Source organism: Capra hircus, chromosome 4 (assembly GCF_001704415.2).
Source record: "Capra hircus breed San Clemente chromosome 4, ASM170441v1, whole genome shotgun sequence".
Taxonomy (NCBI): Eukaryota; Metazoa; Chordata; class Mammalia; order Artiodactyla; family Bovidae; genus Capra; species Capra hircus.
The window spans coordinates 48,119,358-48,135,255 of record NC_030811.1 but is presented as its reverse complement, the minus strand read 5'-3'; the positions used below and the strand labels follow the sequence as shown (position 1 = coordinate 48,135,255).

Below are 15,898 nucleotides of genomic sequence, written 5' to 3'. Positions count from 1 at the left end.
ACCACCGCGCACACAGTGGGTCCTCAGTTGATGTTTGTTGAATAGTTACTTTACCACGTAATCCATGTAATCTTGAGGGTATGATTGCCTGATCATAATTTAAATTAACTACTACATCTGAAGGAAACATCATTGCAGTTCTTGGGGGACGCAGTGGCTGAATCCTGGCTTCTGCAGTGGCGCATCTAGGGCATCTTCGGTCCCAGGAGGCCTTGCCAGCAATGACCTTTCTTTCTCTTGCCCTTTTCCTCCCTCCCATCTCCAGGCTGTAGATGATTCCGTGGTCACGAGGTCGCGACAGTCCGCGCCGTCGTGGAGACAGCAGGACGTGGAGAGAGAACTACATTTCCCAGCTGACTCTCGTGCGCGCGCCCCTGCTCCAGTGCAGGGGGCGATTGCAGCAGGCGCTCGCTCCCCGCCGAGCGCTCGTCGCCCGCCGGAGCCTCTGCCAGGGGATGAGGTGGGAGGCGCTAGAAACCACTTAGCTACAGCCAACCGCCCAATGCAGCACTCGCTCGCTCCCCCCACCAGCGGAAGCGCCCGCGGAGCACAATGCAGCACTGAGGCAGCGCCGCGGTGGAGGCTGCAGCGCCCGGGTCGCCACTGCTCGGGCCGGGGCTGGGAGCTGGTGGCCCAGGCTAGCCCCGGGCGCGGGGCGCGGGGCGCGGGATCCGGACGCGGCTGCCTGGGCATGAGGAGCTGAGCATCTCGGGCGAGGCGGGCGGACGGCAGCACCATGCAGGCGGCGGCAGCGACGGCTGTGTCCGTGCCCTTCTTGCTGCTCTGCACCCTGGGGACCTGTCCCCCGGCGCGCTGCGGCCGGGCAGGTAAGTTCGCCGCCCTCTGTGGCTCTGGGACGTACCATTTTCCGGGCATCTTTGCAGCCCTCAAGCGCATGATAAAGGGGCATCCCCATTTCCCGAGTTAGCGGGGAGATTTTTTCATTTAGAAGGGTGGTGAGAAGTGAAGCAAAAATATATTGTGGGGGCGCGCGGATGCGTTAGAAGCTTTAGGTCAAATGCTTGTTTTTCTTCGGAAGTAGAAGAGGAATGCGGAGGATGGGAGAGGGGGCTCTGCTTTTGGGCCCCAATCTTGGATGCTCTCAGATGAGCTGGTCCAAGGCTTTGCGTCTGGTATCTCTGCGTCCTTCCCAGATGGGGTCTGAGAGGGAGGGGAGGTAGGATCTTCTCTGGGGAATCATCGGACCGCAGGATGGACGAGTGTCCGTCAGGGTCATTATTTTCTCCTTTTCTTCTTAATTCTTCCTTCCCCTCTTTCCTGCCCGAAGGAGACGCCTCGTTGACGGAGCTGGAGAGGAGGAACGAAAACCGCTTCCTGGAGCGCCAGAGCATCGTGCCACTCCGGCTCATCTACAGCTCGGGTGGAGAAGACGAAACTGGGCACGACGCGCTGGACACGCGGGTGCGGGGCGACCCCAGCAGTGGGCAGGTGAGAGGCGCGGTCCAGAGGGGTGGTCCTACGCGCGGCCCGGCCCACTCCGACCCTGCGTTTGCTCTCGGTTGCCCTGGAGATGCAGTGTCTTGGGTGAAAGCAGCGCAATTCTCTTGCGAGTCATATATGGCGCTCCCTGTGCAAAAGAAAGAAGAGAAAGGCGGACAGAACCCCCAAAGAGTCACAGGCCAGGGGCTTTGCTCAAGAGGTGTTTGTGCGGGATGCCTCCATGTGTGCGGCAACCTGAGTGAAGGGGCGGAGACCCTCTCACCGCTGCCAAGCAAAAGCCGTGTGTAAGAAGGGATATAATATTTGAGCAGGATTTATATCATTATTGTTGTTGTGGTTGTTGTTGTTTTAATTCTCAAAGAGAGGGCTTTGTGTGATTTAAGCCAAGATTGGTACTGTAGGAAAATTGGGAAAACAAGCGTAGACATCCCTATCTAAACTTAAACCTTAAAAGTAAGCTGAACTACAAGGTTCTCAACTCACTCAATTTATGGACATCGGAGATGGACCCAGTCACCTCCACCTTACAAAGAAGACATACCCTTCTCCCCTTTCTTTATTGGTAGCAGTCCTCTTGGTGTAATTAGGGCAGTGTGGCTTTGGGGGCATTGATAAAGTATGTTTTAAAATAAAAATCTAACTACCGTTTAGCATATTTAGGTCAATATCACACAGTCACAGATATGCTTGAAAATTCATTTTTGAACTTACTGTTTAATCTAAGTAAATATTTTGGGGCTCTGCAAGCATTTTTTTTTTATTTACATGTATCAACCTGGCAACCAGTTCATCCACCTGTAAGTACATATTAAGATAGAACATGTTCTTGTAGTTGAAAATTTTGCACACTTCACTAAAGTAGGCTGAATATTTTTACATGTCTAAATATATTCTTAATATTTTAAGATGTGTCTTGATGTGATAATCATAGTAATTTACTATAAGTGTAAAGTATGTAAAAATAGAAAAATGTTCCTTATTTGTAGCCAAGTCCTTAATTTTGTTAAAATCTTAACATGATAGAAATTAAAGTGCTATAGTAATATCCATCAACTAGATTATTATAATAGCAAATTTAATATGTCAAGTTTTAGTGAAGGATCCCATCATTTGAATTAATGTTTGGTAAATACCTTTCCATTATGATTTGTTTCCATAGTAAAGCTGAAGAAGCATCAAACACTGTTAGAATTACTTCTGTAGAGGAATATTCTCACACTCATTTGTAACTTTTATTACAAAAAATTTCAAACACACACACACAAAAGTAGACAATTATAATGAACTCTGAGCTTCAGCAATTTGCAATTCATAGCCAATCTTATTTTATATACATCCTATTTTCTTTTCCTTTCTGTATTATTTTGAAACATTTCATAAAAGAATTTATGCACCTCTAAAAGACAAGGATTTTTTAGAAAATGTAATCATGATATTATAGCTAATATATATTGAATATGTCAATATATTATATATAAATATATAAAATAGACATATAAATATTATATATAAGTTTGTTTGAACCAGGATCCAGATAATGTTTATAAACTGCAATTAGTTTTTTTAAAGCCTCTTTAATGCATGGTTTCCCTCATCCTTTTTCTTCCTTTTTTCCATACAATTTATTCATTGAAGATATGGGGTCTCTCATCCAATAGAGTCTTCCACCAGCCAAATTTTTGCTTATATAGACATTGCTTTAAAACAAATCACAGTGCTTTAAAACAAATCAGAGAGGAAGAAAGTAGAGATGGAGAAAAAGAAAACTGCAGGATTGAACCTGGAGACTCCTGGAGCCTCTGCCTCATGCTGGTGATGTCTTTAGGTACCCTCTGCCCTTCTCTGTGTCGGTGAAAGACTGCTATTCTTGGACAACAGGCCAGTCCTCCTTTTTCTCCCCATTTCTGGAATACCACTTTTGTGGGTGTTTTATTGGTTCATAGATCTCTCCACTTGGGGCAGAAGGTACTTGGGGCCTGTGCAGCTTCTACGTCCTACAAGGAGAAACCTCACATTTGAGAAGAATGACCGTGACCACCAAATGCCCTCACTTGTGGAGAGGTGTGAATGAATTGGTAGGATTTAGCTTAAAGAACTGGAGAAGGCAATGGCACCCCACTCCAGTACTCTTGCCTGGAAGATCCCATGGATGGAGGAGCCTGGTAGGCTGCAGTCCATGGGGTCTCGAAGAGTCGGACATGACTGAGCCACTTCACTTTCACTTTTCACGTTCATGCATTGGAGAAGGAAGTGGCAACCCACTCCAGTGTTCTTGCCTGGAGAATCCCAGGGATGGCGGAGCCTGGTGGGCTGCCGTCTATCGGGTCGCACAGAATTGGACACAATTGAAGCGACTTAGCAGCAGCAGCAGCAGCTTAAACAACAGCATGAGTAGTTTATTCATTCAAGTCAGAAATGAGAGTGAAGATACTGTCTTGTTATCCAAGTAATTATGACAAGCAGTTATCTCCATTCTGGCACCTGGTGAGGTACAAATAGTGCATTTGGTTGCATGCTGGGTCATCTAGGCAGCTACAGCAGTTTACTATGTTCCTCAGCTACAGTTAGTGATCACTGACTAGTAGGGCTGAATCTGGCAGAGTTGTGAGGACTTAGTTGCCGTATGCCAACATTTCCTCCAGTTAGGAAACTGAGGAGTGGTCCTGCAATGTGTCATTTCTTATTTCATTGAGAACTGTTCATTGAATCTAAAAACATAAGTTAATTATATATGGACCTTGTTTTTTTTGGTGATTAAATGGATGTAATTTATACTCATAAATATGTTTAACAACTTCCTTTCTAATAATAAAATTAAGATGCTTTCTATCAGCTCACAAAGGTATATACTGATTTGTTTATTTAAAAGACATTTATATACTTGAGTTCATGCTGTATACCATTTTTTTTTTTTATTTTGTAAGACCTTGGGGATTTAGAGGTAAAAGACTCAGTTCTAGCCTTTAAGGAGTTTACAGACAAGTAGGAAGATAAATGAAAAGATAGGTAGTTACACTGTGTCCTTGTGTGTGATTTTCTGGAGGTGATCACAGAGAGATGTGGAAGCAGAGAAGACAGTGCTTAACCTAGCTGAGCAGTCAGGGTGGGTTGTCAAGGGGAGGCACTATCTGAACTGTGTTTTGAGGGTTGGTAAGAACTGACCAAATTATAGGGGAGGGGTGGTCATATCAAATGAAGGGTCAGCAGATACATGGACATGTGAAATCAGATGCATTTTTGACTGCAAATAGTTACGATTTAAGGGACAGAAGAAACAAACCAGAAAATAGATACTACAGCACTTTCATGACTTGCTGAGGAATTTGGGCTTCTCCTGAAGGCAGTTCAAAGATTTCAGTAAGTAGAGTTACCGGCCTACGTATAGGTAACCTACTAGACTTACCTATACCATCATGTTGTTATGGTATAACCCTAATTGTTAGAAATGAATAATGTTAATTTCAAAGGCTGAGTGAATGTGGTTGTTCGCTTTAATTCATTGTTCAATGCCAATTCACATACTCATTAAGCTTCATAAGAACTTAGTTACTAAACATACTTAGCTGCTTAGTATAAATGAGTTAATATTTATGTAGCACTTAGAACAGTTCTGCATGTTCTACAAGCACTATATGAGTTTTGTTAAATAACATTAACTCCCTTAGGCTGGTTGAGTACTATTTAGAAATTTTATGACATCACTTTAATGCAAAATGGTGCCCTAATTACCGGAATTTAACATTTTCCCAGAAGTAAGTTACAAATTACTCAAGTTTACATAACTAAATGGAATCTTAATGATTATAAAGATGAAAGAAATCTTATAGGTCATCTAACCTAACTGAAGAATCGTTTCTTACCTGGTAAGATAGAGTCATTGATCTAGAGTAAGGAAACCAGCAATGTTTTGCTTAATGTTTGAGAACGCTCACAAGAACTATGATGATATAAAACACCTTAATTTTACTTTTACTGTGTCCTTACTTCAGTTTTCATCCCAAAATGGAACTGCACATTTTATGTTTTTGGAAAATTTATTTTAGTTCTGTGGAAATACTGGCAATTTGATAGGTGTGAAATAATTAATTCTGTTGGTATAAGTCCATATTTGTATGACCAGTTACTTGAATGTATACTTTTATTTTCATCCTGAATCAGATGACTGACCCATACTGAAAGCTTATTGTGCCATGAAGTTCTAGAAATGGTAGTCAAAGGAATTGTATTTGATCTTCGGTAACCTTGCTTTCCTCAAGACTGTCTTCCTGATCTGAAGTAATTTCAGTTCTGTAAAAGAGCATGCAGAACTGGAATATTCAAAGTATGCAGTCTTCCTTTCATCTGACTCGAACTTACTTATGCTGAAAAAATTGTATGTTGCAGATAATAGGATAAAACATATTTTAATAGAACACCCATATAAGCAAGGTATCACTTACAGAGTTCTGCTATTGGTTTGAAACCGATGGTCACGTAATTGCTATTATAAAGAGCAAGCACCTTCCTGGTTACTCTTTTTTTTTTTTTGCAAGCCAAGCATGATAGATTTAGCGCAGCATCAAAGATAGGTTATTTGCTGTGTGGTAGATAGGCTTGTTTTGCTGTGTGGTCACCCCATACATTTTCAAGAAATTTGTTTGGCAGCCAGTAATTGGTTTTGCTACAAGTAGCAGAATTTCTTTTTATCAGAAGTCTTTGTCAGTGAATAGACAGGCTACTTGTTTTCTATCTCATTCCCTGGAAAGCGTTTGTAAGCCTCTCAAGTAGTCAAGTGTCGAGAACATAGACCTACCATTTATTATAGCTTTGATAATCAGTAATGAATGGGGAAATGCAAGATGGGCACAGGATGGCAAGAGATAGCTGTGCACTGTTTTTATGAACATAATTATCTATATGCCTCAGCATGCATGAGCTGCACCAAAAATTGGGTTGTTTCACTTGGGAACACTGCTTTAGCATGACTGTCCATTGTCCGTAGTACTGCTTTCCTGGAGAAAAAGGGCTCCTAGAAATTAGAAATATTTTGTGAGTATAGGACATACATCTTTTTTTCCCTTAATGTGCATTTGTTAAACCTAAATAGCTCAATATTGATAAAACTGTGCAACCAGTAAAAAATTTGTTCCACTGTAATAAACAGGAAGGAGACATTCCCCAGCACATTTTTATTTTCCTACCAACCTTCTCTTACAATTACATAATTAAAAGAAAATAAAATTTATAATTGTAGTATTCTTACATCTTGTTTTCAGTCTATGAGATCCCAATTTGTATTTATTTCTTTTGGGAATCTTTGAAATTCTGCCCAATTGTTTCACCGTGCACAAAAGAATGTCTTTCATCTCTTCTTTACAGCTACACATGGAAAACTGTGACCAACTCTAAGAGCTTATGGGATGATAAAAATTGTCCTTAAGTTTTATTTGCCTTCTCTTATTTTAATGAATGCCAAGTGTTCTGTCATTTTTAATGATGAAAGCCTCTTCTAAAAGTACATGGAGGAAGGCCTGCTTTCTTGTCATATAGGGTTAGTAGTACTCTTTAACTCCAGTGGGGTCCAGATATTGCCACATCCACCATTAAGGATTATGGATAAACCCCAAAAGGAAAAAGGATATTATTAAAGAGTTGGGGAGGATGCAAGAAAAGGAAAACACCTTGAGATGAATGGCGAGAAGGAGAAAGGCAAGAGAAATCAGAAGAGAGAAATACTTATACAGTGTTGTCATGTTACAGAATACACTAAAATATTTAATAACATTTAATAAATGGTAACATATGTGGCTACTTTTTATGTGCCAAACAGTTATCTGAGTACTTGTGACCTATACCACTTATTGCATCCTCACAAGAATCATGTGACAGTAATATTTAACTGCAAAATTACAAAGCTGGTAGATAGCTGAGAGGGTTTTTGAACGCAATCTTTTCAGTTCCACTGCACTGCCTGTGTGCTGAAGCACTATGCTAAACTGGCCTTTCTGCAGGAAGTCATCAACATTTCCTTGGATATCATTCAGTGGTGCTGGGGTCAATGATTTCTTACATCCGTTCCCCTGGAGCTATATATTTCTTGCAGCACTTGAAAATATCTTTAAAAAGTTGTACAGTAGTGAAGAAACTTTTCTACTACCTTGAGAATGAGAATGGAATATATAAAGATATTTAACATTTAAAAGGTGAACAACACCTCTCAAAGGATGTGTGTTTTGTTTTCAAACTGGATGTGCACATTGATCAAATCTTCTTTGTAAATCAAAGATTTCAGTATCCAATTGTCAATACTAAAATTATATATGCTTTTTTGTGGTCTAAGCTTTATAAAGCAGAAACATGAGATGCTCAATAGAAATCCATATTTGTGTGTACTTTTTCAAATGAAAAGATATAAAATATCTTTCATGTCTTCCCAGAACAAATAGCTCCAGAGTCCCAAATGTCAAAGCATTCAGGTCAAAGAGATACATAATCAATAATAACCAAAATGATAGCTTCTGTGAACGTCTAGCTGGATATGTTCACTTAGGTAATAAAAGCATTAGAAAGAGTTGAAAAATAAGAATTAATATTTACTATTTATGTCAGGCACTGTGCTGAGTGATTTATATGTGTTATCTCTCATTATGAGGTAGGCATGATTATACCCATTTTATAGATGAGGAAACTGAGGCTTAAGGAAGCTAATTAATCAGCCCAAGGTTATACAACTGATAAGTAATAGAACTGGGTTAAGAATTCTCAAAGAAAATGTTAGAGATTAACATAAAATGACCCTTTTGTAATCTTTGCTTCTTATTTAATATGTGGTTACCCATTTATCTATGAGTTGGAACAAATGTAACATTTCTTGAAAACTCTTGACGTGATCTCCTATCTAACTGATCTCCTACCTGATTGCCTACGCTACCCTGATCTCCTCTCTTGCTAACTTCATTTAGGGGTGACTTGAGGTGATGTTTTGGACTTGTTATAGGTTTTCATTTCTAGAAATGGTTACGATTTCTACTTCTATCTCAGTTTTTTTTTAAACATTTAAAACATTCATTTATTTTGACCATGTTGTGAGGCACAGGATCCTAGTTCCCCAACCAGAGATTGAATTCATTCCCCGTGCAGTGGAAGCCTGGAGTCCTAGCCACTGGACCACCAGGGAAACCGTACCTCAGATATTCTTTTAACCACAAGGAAATATCTGCATGTGCATCTGAATAGCAGCAGAGAATATCTGCACTCTGAGTACTTGGAGTTTTATCTGTCAGAAATTCATGTAACAGAAGCTATTTATGGAGAATTATCATCTGTTCCTTTGTAGGGCACTGGCCTCACCTCCAGAGATTCTAGGGTAAGAGTTTGGTTTTTCTTTTGAAGTCTTCAGGGGATTCCAGTTTGCATCCAGGGCCGAGGAGCTCTTTGTATTCTCAAGATTTAAGTTATTTTTTCATAAATCTCTTTGGATTTCAGTTAGTCACAAGGGAACTTGGTATTTGAATTGGTATCAACAGGAGATCTGAGTTCGATCCCTGCGTTGGGAAGATCCCCTGGAGAAGGGAATGACAATCTACTCCACTGTTCTTGCCTGCAGAATTCCATGGACAGAGGAGCCTGGTGGGCTACGGTCCATGGGTTGCAAAGAGTTGGACATGACTGAACAGCTAACACTTTCTCAGTCACTCCCCTGACCACTTCAATCACTTTCCCGGCTTTTTCTAAAGGATAATTTGAAGGAATCTTGTAAGAAATATTCCTCAAAACCAGTTACATTGAAGTCGTGGAGAACATTAAGCATGATTTCTCATCAGGACAAAGAGGAGAGATTTGTCTTATACTTTTGTTCCCTTCCTTAATGTGGATGCCAAAAGTTTCCAGGAGAGCTGTGCTCTCTTCCAGAGGAGAAGTCTTAGCATGAGTTTTCATAGTAGCTTCATTCCTAGATCATTGTCCTGTTCCTGCTCATCATCCCCATTTCAATACAAAAGTCATCTGAAATCCTCTTGACTTGTGCTAACTTATCAACCTGGGAATTCGTATCTGTGCACATTTTCAAGTGCATGTTAGATTTAAATTGAAGTAAATATTAGGCTTTAAAAATGTGATCTCAAGAGGTTTCATTTGTTCACTTTGAAAAGGTAGTCCTAGTCCATTCCCCTTCTTGTCACCAGTACTCTGTTTTCCTTCCTAGCACTTGACATTCCTTTAACAATTGACTTGTTTATTGTCTTTCTTTCACTATGCCATCATCGAGCTGTCAAAGACACAAGAATAGTGATCTTGTCTGTTTGGTCACCACACATCTTCACTGCCTAGAGCAGTGACTGGCACAGAGTTGATGCTTAATAAATATTTATTGAATTAATGAGTTTTCTTTCTCCCCTGGTTTTCTTATCCACTTGAAATTTTTTTCTGGTAATTATCCACATAAAACAAGCTGAACTCTCTTTTGGAATGCTGTTGTGTTCCAAATGAATAAATTAATGAATACTTTTTTGTGTTTTCAAATATTGAATGTACAGCACCTTTGATAATTACGATTGGACACAGAAATGGAGTTTAAAATGCTGTATTTCAAAAAATATGAAGACATCATATAGAAGAACTGATTTTAAAGTTCTAAGTGTCCTTCTTCATTTTACCTTTTGAGTTGCTTTTAAGACAGAAATCTGTTTTCCCCAGAGCAGACTATTATATATAAATTTATTTTGAAAATAAAATTTAAAATGTAGTACTATGATCCAGAAATATCAGCAGTTCTAAAGCTGGACAGAGAAGGAAAAAGTTTAATCCCTCTTTCCCTCTGCCCCACTCTGTCTCACCATCTATTTGTTGTTTGTATTGAAGGGATGTTTCAGAATTATATTCATCTGTAAGGGTCCGTGCTTAGTCGCTCAGTCATGTCCAAATAGTCCAACTGTTTGGAACCCTATGGACTGTAGCCCCCCAGGCTCCTCTGCCCATGGGATTTTTCAGGCAAGAATACTGGAGTGGATTGCCATTTCCTTCAACATTTTTCTTCTCCTTTTTAAAAATTAATTTTGTATCAGGAGATTTTAGCACTTAGCAATAGTTGCCCCTTTGCTGTATTTTTTCTTTTGTCCCAAGTAAAAGAACATTAGATGACTCTTTGAAGATGGGAAATCAATGATACTTTCCTGAAACTCAGCCTCAAGAGCTCACATTTTATAAGTCGTTTTAAAATTTTCTAAGTAAGGCAGTAGAATGGGTGGACAGTTCTTTTCAACCACTTATTATGATTGGCATGGACTTATGCCTCTAGCTTTCCCCTCTGGTTAGTCAATTTCTATTCTTATATACTTTTTTTTTTTTTTTCAGTTTGCTTTTTAAGCAGGCTTGTTTGCAAGAAATTGAGGTCAGGATGTTAGTAGCAGGCTGGTACACACCAATTGCTATTACCTGGTCAGAGCTTAGGCTCTGGGATCAATGGTTTCTCTTTCTTTGGATTAGATTAGCAAGATGCTGCAGAGGAAAATGCCACGTCACAGACCTGATGTACGTGAATTCTCTCATGGGTTTTTAGTGCCTTTGGAATATCCTGTCCAGAGTCTGGCCTAGAACCTAGCTATGCATCCATAGCAGTCAAGGTTACGCAGGGCAGTGTCGATCTAGGAGAGGCTAGAATAGGAGGAGTTGGCAGAAGAGTGATCTTGAGACATCAGAACGTGGACAGGAGCAAACTGTGGGTATAAGGGTGGTGGAAGGTGAGATTCAGGAAAATAAAAAATATCAGATCTAGAGAGAAGATACTGGGTCCACTGTGCCAGCTCAGTCCAGTATCCTCCTGGCTCCACTAGAAAAAGAGACCTGAAGGAGTCTGAGGCACTTTCTGAGGTTTTAATCTTAGCCCACGAGGTTTCAGTGGTTGGCTCCACTCTTACGTTTTAAAAGAGAACCTTGTGTTTTTTGGTCAGACTGGCTCTGATGACCCCTGAGATTGTTTCCATGCCCCCATGAGCATGTTTGGTTCAGGGGGAAGAGCTACTTTCTCCTCCTCCTTCTTCCCCCTTCACTCCTCTCCTGACTCTCTCCTCTTCTCTTCCCCATTAATGTAATTCAGACTGCAGACTGTGCCTCTCCTGGGTCAGAGATGATACTTACATAAAGACTGATTTCCTAACTCATGCAGGAATTGATGCTCTGAAAAATCATATTTAGTTTGTACGAAAGGAGCAATGGGCTAATTTTACATGCACTTGGTATGTGTTCAAAAAGTGTGTTAGCAATAGAAGAATCTTGTTAGTTGGAGTTTGGAAAATTTGTTCCTATTGAGATAGATAATTTTGATGTCAGTCTTCATTTTTTATAAATACTGGGTCATTTTCACGATTAGTTTGGTATCACCTGCAGTTTAGCAATAGTTTAGGAATACTTTGATGTGCTTTTGAAGAAAACTTTAGGAAAGTATTTAATAAGAAGAATGGAAAGTTTTTGTTTTTGTTTTTACAGATGCATTTACAAATTTACCATTTGCTAAATAATCAAGCCATTTCTTAGGAAGAGTTTTATTGACTATGATAGAAACTTAAACATCATTGATTCAGGACCACAAAACTGTTCTTACATTTTAGGGTCTTATACAGCTTGGTTAGCTATAAATAGTACATTGCTATTTTTCGAACTGATTTCCTCATAAAAGTACCTGAAAGCTTATACAGATATTGATTGATAAGAAGGTGGGCGAAATTCATGTTGTATTCATTGCTGTCACCAAAGTTGAAGCCATTTCTGACTGGATGAGTGACTAGACATGAGGGTATTTCAAACCATGGTGTATAATAACTTTTGCTGGTTCTCAGTGTCCTCCAGGGTGAAAAAAAAGGGAGAAAAATATTGTTGCTGCAATACTGTGATTTTTCGTTGTGTTTAGTTTCTGAGGTAAGTTTAGTGTGATGGCCTTAGGGTTCTTAATGATCTCGCATGGACGGTATTCTCTCATAATTAATGAAGGCAGAGTATTAGTCATTCAAACTTAACCAACTTAATACGAAATCTACTTGAGGTCATTGTTTAATGTGTTGTCTGGGATGTTATTTTAAGTGTTCTGCTTATGAAATCATGAAGTTTGCAGTTGTCCTCGGGTGATGGAATAAGAATTATTTCAATTTAATTGTAGGAAAAACATGGTGTTAAGGCATGCACCCTTATCTGCATTTTTATTTCTTCCCATTGTTGAGCTCAGAGGCTTGTAGGTAGCAAGTGCTCAACAGGCAAATGAGAACTGGATTTGATGCCACGAGGTAGAGAGTCTATTCCTTTCTTACGCCTCCAGACCCTTGTTGTTATAGTAGGTTTTCCCTGGTCAATTCTTTCTTTCCTTTCCTCTCATTTTTTTCTTTTCTCAGCTCTCGGTACAGGCTCCATCACATTCCCATTGCCGCTTTCCATTTGTCATTTTTGTGAACATAGTCTTGCTCTGTTCACTTTCCCTGTGACCCTTGGTTTATTTTGTGTTTTCCCCCCTACTTTCTTTCTGTCAAGTGCCTCGTTTTCTCTTAGCAACTGAAGTGAAAACAAGCCTCTGAAAGGTTATTTATATTCAGTGTCGGGAACCATCCCTGTCGCTTGTTGCTGGACTGACTTATTTTGGGATTTGCAGAATGTGTTATAGTTCAACAAGCTTCCCACTCTACTACTTACCTTTAAGTTTGTTTTTTTATCTGGTTTTTCCTTTTGTTTCGTTTGTTTCCCTTAAGCTGTCCCTCTTTCATTTTCCTCTTTGGGTGTGGATTGCATGGAGTATCACTTCGGCTCTTTGCTGTTGGAATAGTCACCTTCCGAAAATCGCTCTCCTTGTTCTCACTGCTCATAATCCCGTGAACTTAAACTCTGAGTGATGTGCCTGGTCCACCCTCCATGCTTGCTGAACGGTTATTTCTTGAAGTCTTCCAGAGAGGTTGCTTGCTCCATTGCTGCAGGATTATGATGCAGAATTGTGCAATGATGATGGAGAAGGCAATGGCAACCCACTCCAGTACTCTTGCCTGGAAAATCCCATGGATGGAGGAGCCTGCAGTCCGGCTGCAGTCCATGGGGTCGCTGAGTTGGGCGCGATTGAGTGACTTCACTTTCACTTTTCACTTTCCTGCATTGGAGAAGGAAATGGCAACCCACTCCAGTGTTCTTGCCTGGAGAATCTCAGGGACAGAGGAGCCTGGTGGGCTGCCATCTATGGGGTCGCACAGAGTCGAACAAGACTGAAGCGACTTAGCAGCAGCAATGATGAAGCACTTTAACAGGTATCCTGAAAGTTCAGCTTGCCTCACAGGCTTGGCGTGAAATTATAGGAATTTTGTGTGTGTTGATGCAGTGATATTGGAGTACTGGCCATTTGGATGTGTTAATGTGCATGCGTGCTTAGTCTCTTCAGTCATGTCTGACCCTTTGCACCCATGCACTGTAGCCTGCCAGGCCTCTCTGTCCATGGGATTCTTCAGGCAGGAATACTGGAGTAGGTTGCCATGCCTTCTTCCAGTGAATCTTCTCAAGCCAGGGACAGAACCCATGTCTCCCATATCTTCTGCATTGACAGGTGGAGTCTTTACTACTAGTGCCACCTAGGATGACTCGTCCTCGTGAGATGGACCTAATGTTGGAACTTTGTCGTTTGTGCTCACTATTATTTGTTCACTGTTTAACACTCTGCTTGATGGATAGTTGGTGCTCAGCAAATATTTATGATCTGCCTTTGTTTCAGTTTCAGAGATGCAGAAAAAGAGTTCTGGTGTGACCGTTTATGTGACTGATTTTATGTACTTCTGATGTATTTCCAACCATCACAGTATTTTCTTTATTTTGGATTGTTAAAATCTTTTGTTGGGAGGGGTTTGAGAGGAGTACGGGCCTCCTTCCACGTTTATACCTTTATCTCTGACCTCTTTTATCCTCTCCCTTCGACGGACTTTTTCCTCCCTCCATTTATTTGGCCACACTAGGCCTTAATTGTGGCGTGAAGGATCTTTTGTTGTGGCATGTGGGATCTAGTTCCCTGACCAGGGATCAAGCCTGGGCCCCGTGCCTTAGGAGCGCAGTTTTAACCACTGGACCATCAGGGAAGTCTGCCAGTACATTCTTGTCTGCCTGGCCTAACAGAGTCCCACTGTATAGGCAGAACGCCCAGGTTCTGGGAGGATCCCATCACTGTGAGAGTCTGAGCTGCAGTAGCTGTCCCTCCTGTTTCACAAGTGAGGTCAGGTTTATTAGGAAAGGCAGGGTCATGAGGATAAGCCGAAAGAAGGCTAGAGAAAGTGGCGGGAACTCGGACAGTAATGGGCAGGCTGATATTCTGCCATATAAAGCAACCTTGTTGTCAGCTGCTTTAATCACTGTGACAAACTCATTCATGTCATTTTCTAAGCCCTGTCTCTCCCAACACAAATAAATCCAAGCTGTTTAACTTTTGTGTGTGACTTTGTTCATCAGATTGCCATTTGCTGCCTGGAGCTGCATTTTCTTCAAGACAGTGATGTCTGTCTTCAGGGAAAGTGACATATAGTATTTTTGATAGTTTTAAACTCATATGACATATTTAGCTAAGAAGTTTTCATGATATTTGTTCGTTAAGTATTGAATTTTTTTTTCTTTGAACCCAGGACAATATCCTCTTTTTTTTCTCCCTATAGCTAAGCCTCCAATAATTTCTTATCTAATATTTTGTTTTATTTTTAGCAAATCTTTACCTCCTTATTGTGGACTAACAAGTTAACAAAAAATATTTACTTTGTCTTTTAGACGGTAGATACTACTCTTATGGTAACTGTTACTCCATGAAATCTACATGCTCTAAAAGGTCTGCACATTTGATTTAAATCAGAAAAAACCCTACTGAAGAATAGCCACTTTGGAATAAGTAGAGACCTAGGGAGGAATGGCACTCTGAGATGCTTTCAAGCATTAATATCTTGGTGTGAATGAAAGATTGATCTGAAAGTAGATTTATGATCAGAAGAGAAAGTAAGGGCTTGTATTGGTGAGGGGTCCCAGATTAAAATCTTAAGATTGAGAAGTGCTAGTCACTCAGTTGTGTCCAACTTCTTGCAACCCCTGGGCTGTAGCCAGACTCCTCTATCCATGGGATTCTCCAGGCAAGAATACTGGAGTGGGTTGTCATTTCCTCCTCCAGGGGATCTTCCTGACCCAGGGATTGAACCCTGGTCTCCTGCATTGCAGGCAGATTCTTTACCGTCTGAACCACCAGAGAAGCCCAAGATCAAGAACCTAGCCCACAAAATAAACTCTTCAACAGTTTTCATGACTTCAGCTGATGTAGTATAATCTCAGGAACAAAATGACTTATATTTGAATTATATATTTATAAGATCATTATTCAAACATAATTTGCATCCCATAGAATTCACCCATTTAACAACAGTATACAATTCAGAGTTTCTTAGTATATTCAAACAAGTATGCAGGTATCACCATA

The 15,898-nt window shown here is 40.5% G+C and overlaps 1 protein-coding gene across 7 annotated transcripts in view; it reads left to right on the top strand.

Annotated features, from left to right (window-relative positions):
• The window catches only part of ADAM22 (ADAM metallopeptidase domain 22), a 235,337-nt gene continuing 219,817 nt past the window's right edge, over positions 379 to 15,898 (top strand). For all 7 annotated transcript variants that reach the window (XM_005679297.3, XM_013963374.2, XM_018047063.1 and 4 more), the window contains exons 1-2: positions 379 to 827; positions 1,289 to 1,449. In XM_005679297.3, the coding sequence (XP_005679354.1) occupies positions 737 to 827; positions 1,289 to 1,449 (252 nt within the window). In that variant the 5' untranslated portion in view covers positions 379 to 736. The remainder of the gene's footprint in view (positions 828 to 1,288; positions 1,450 to 15,898) is intronic.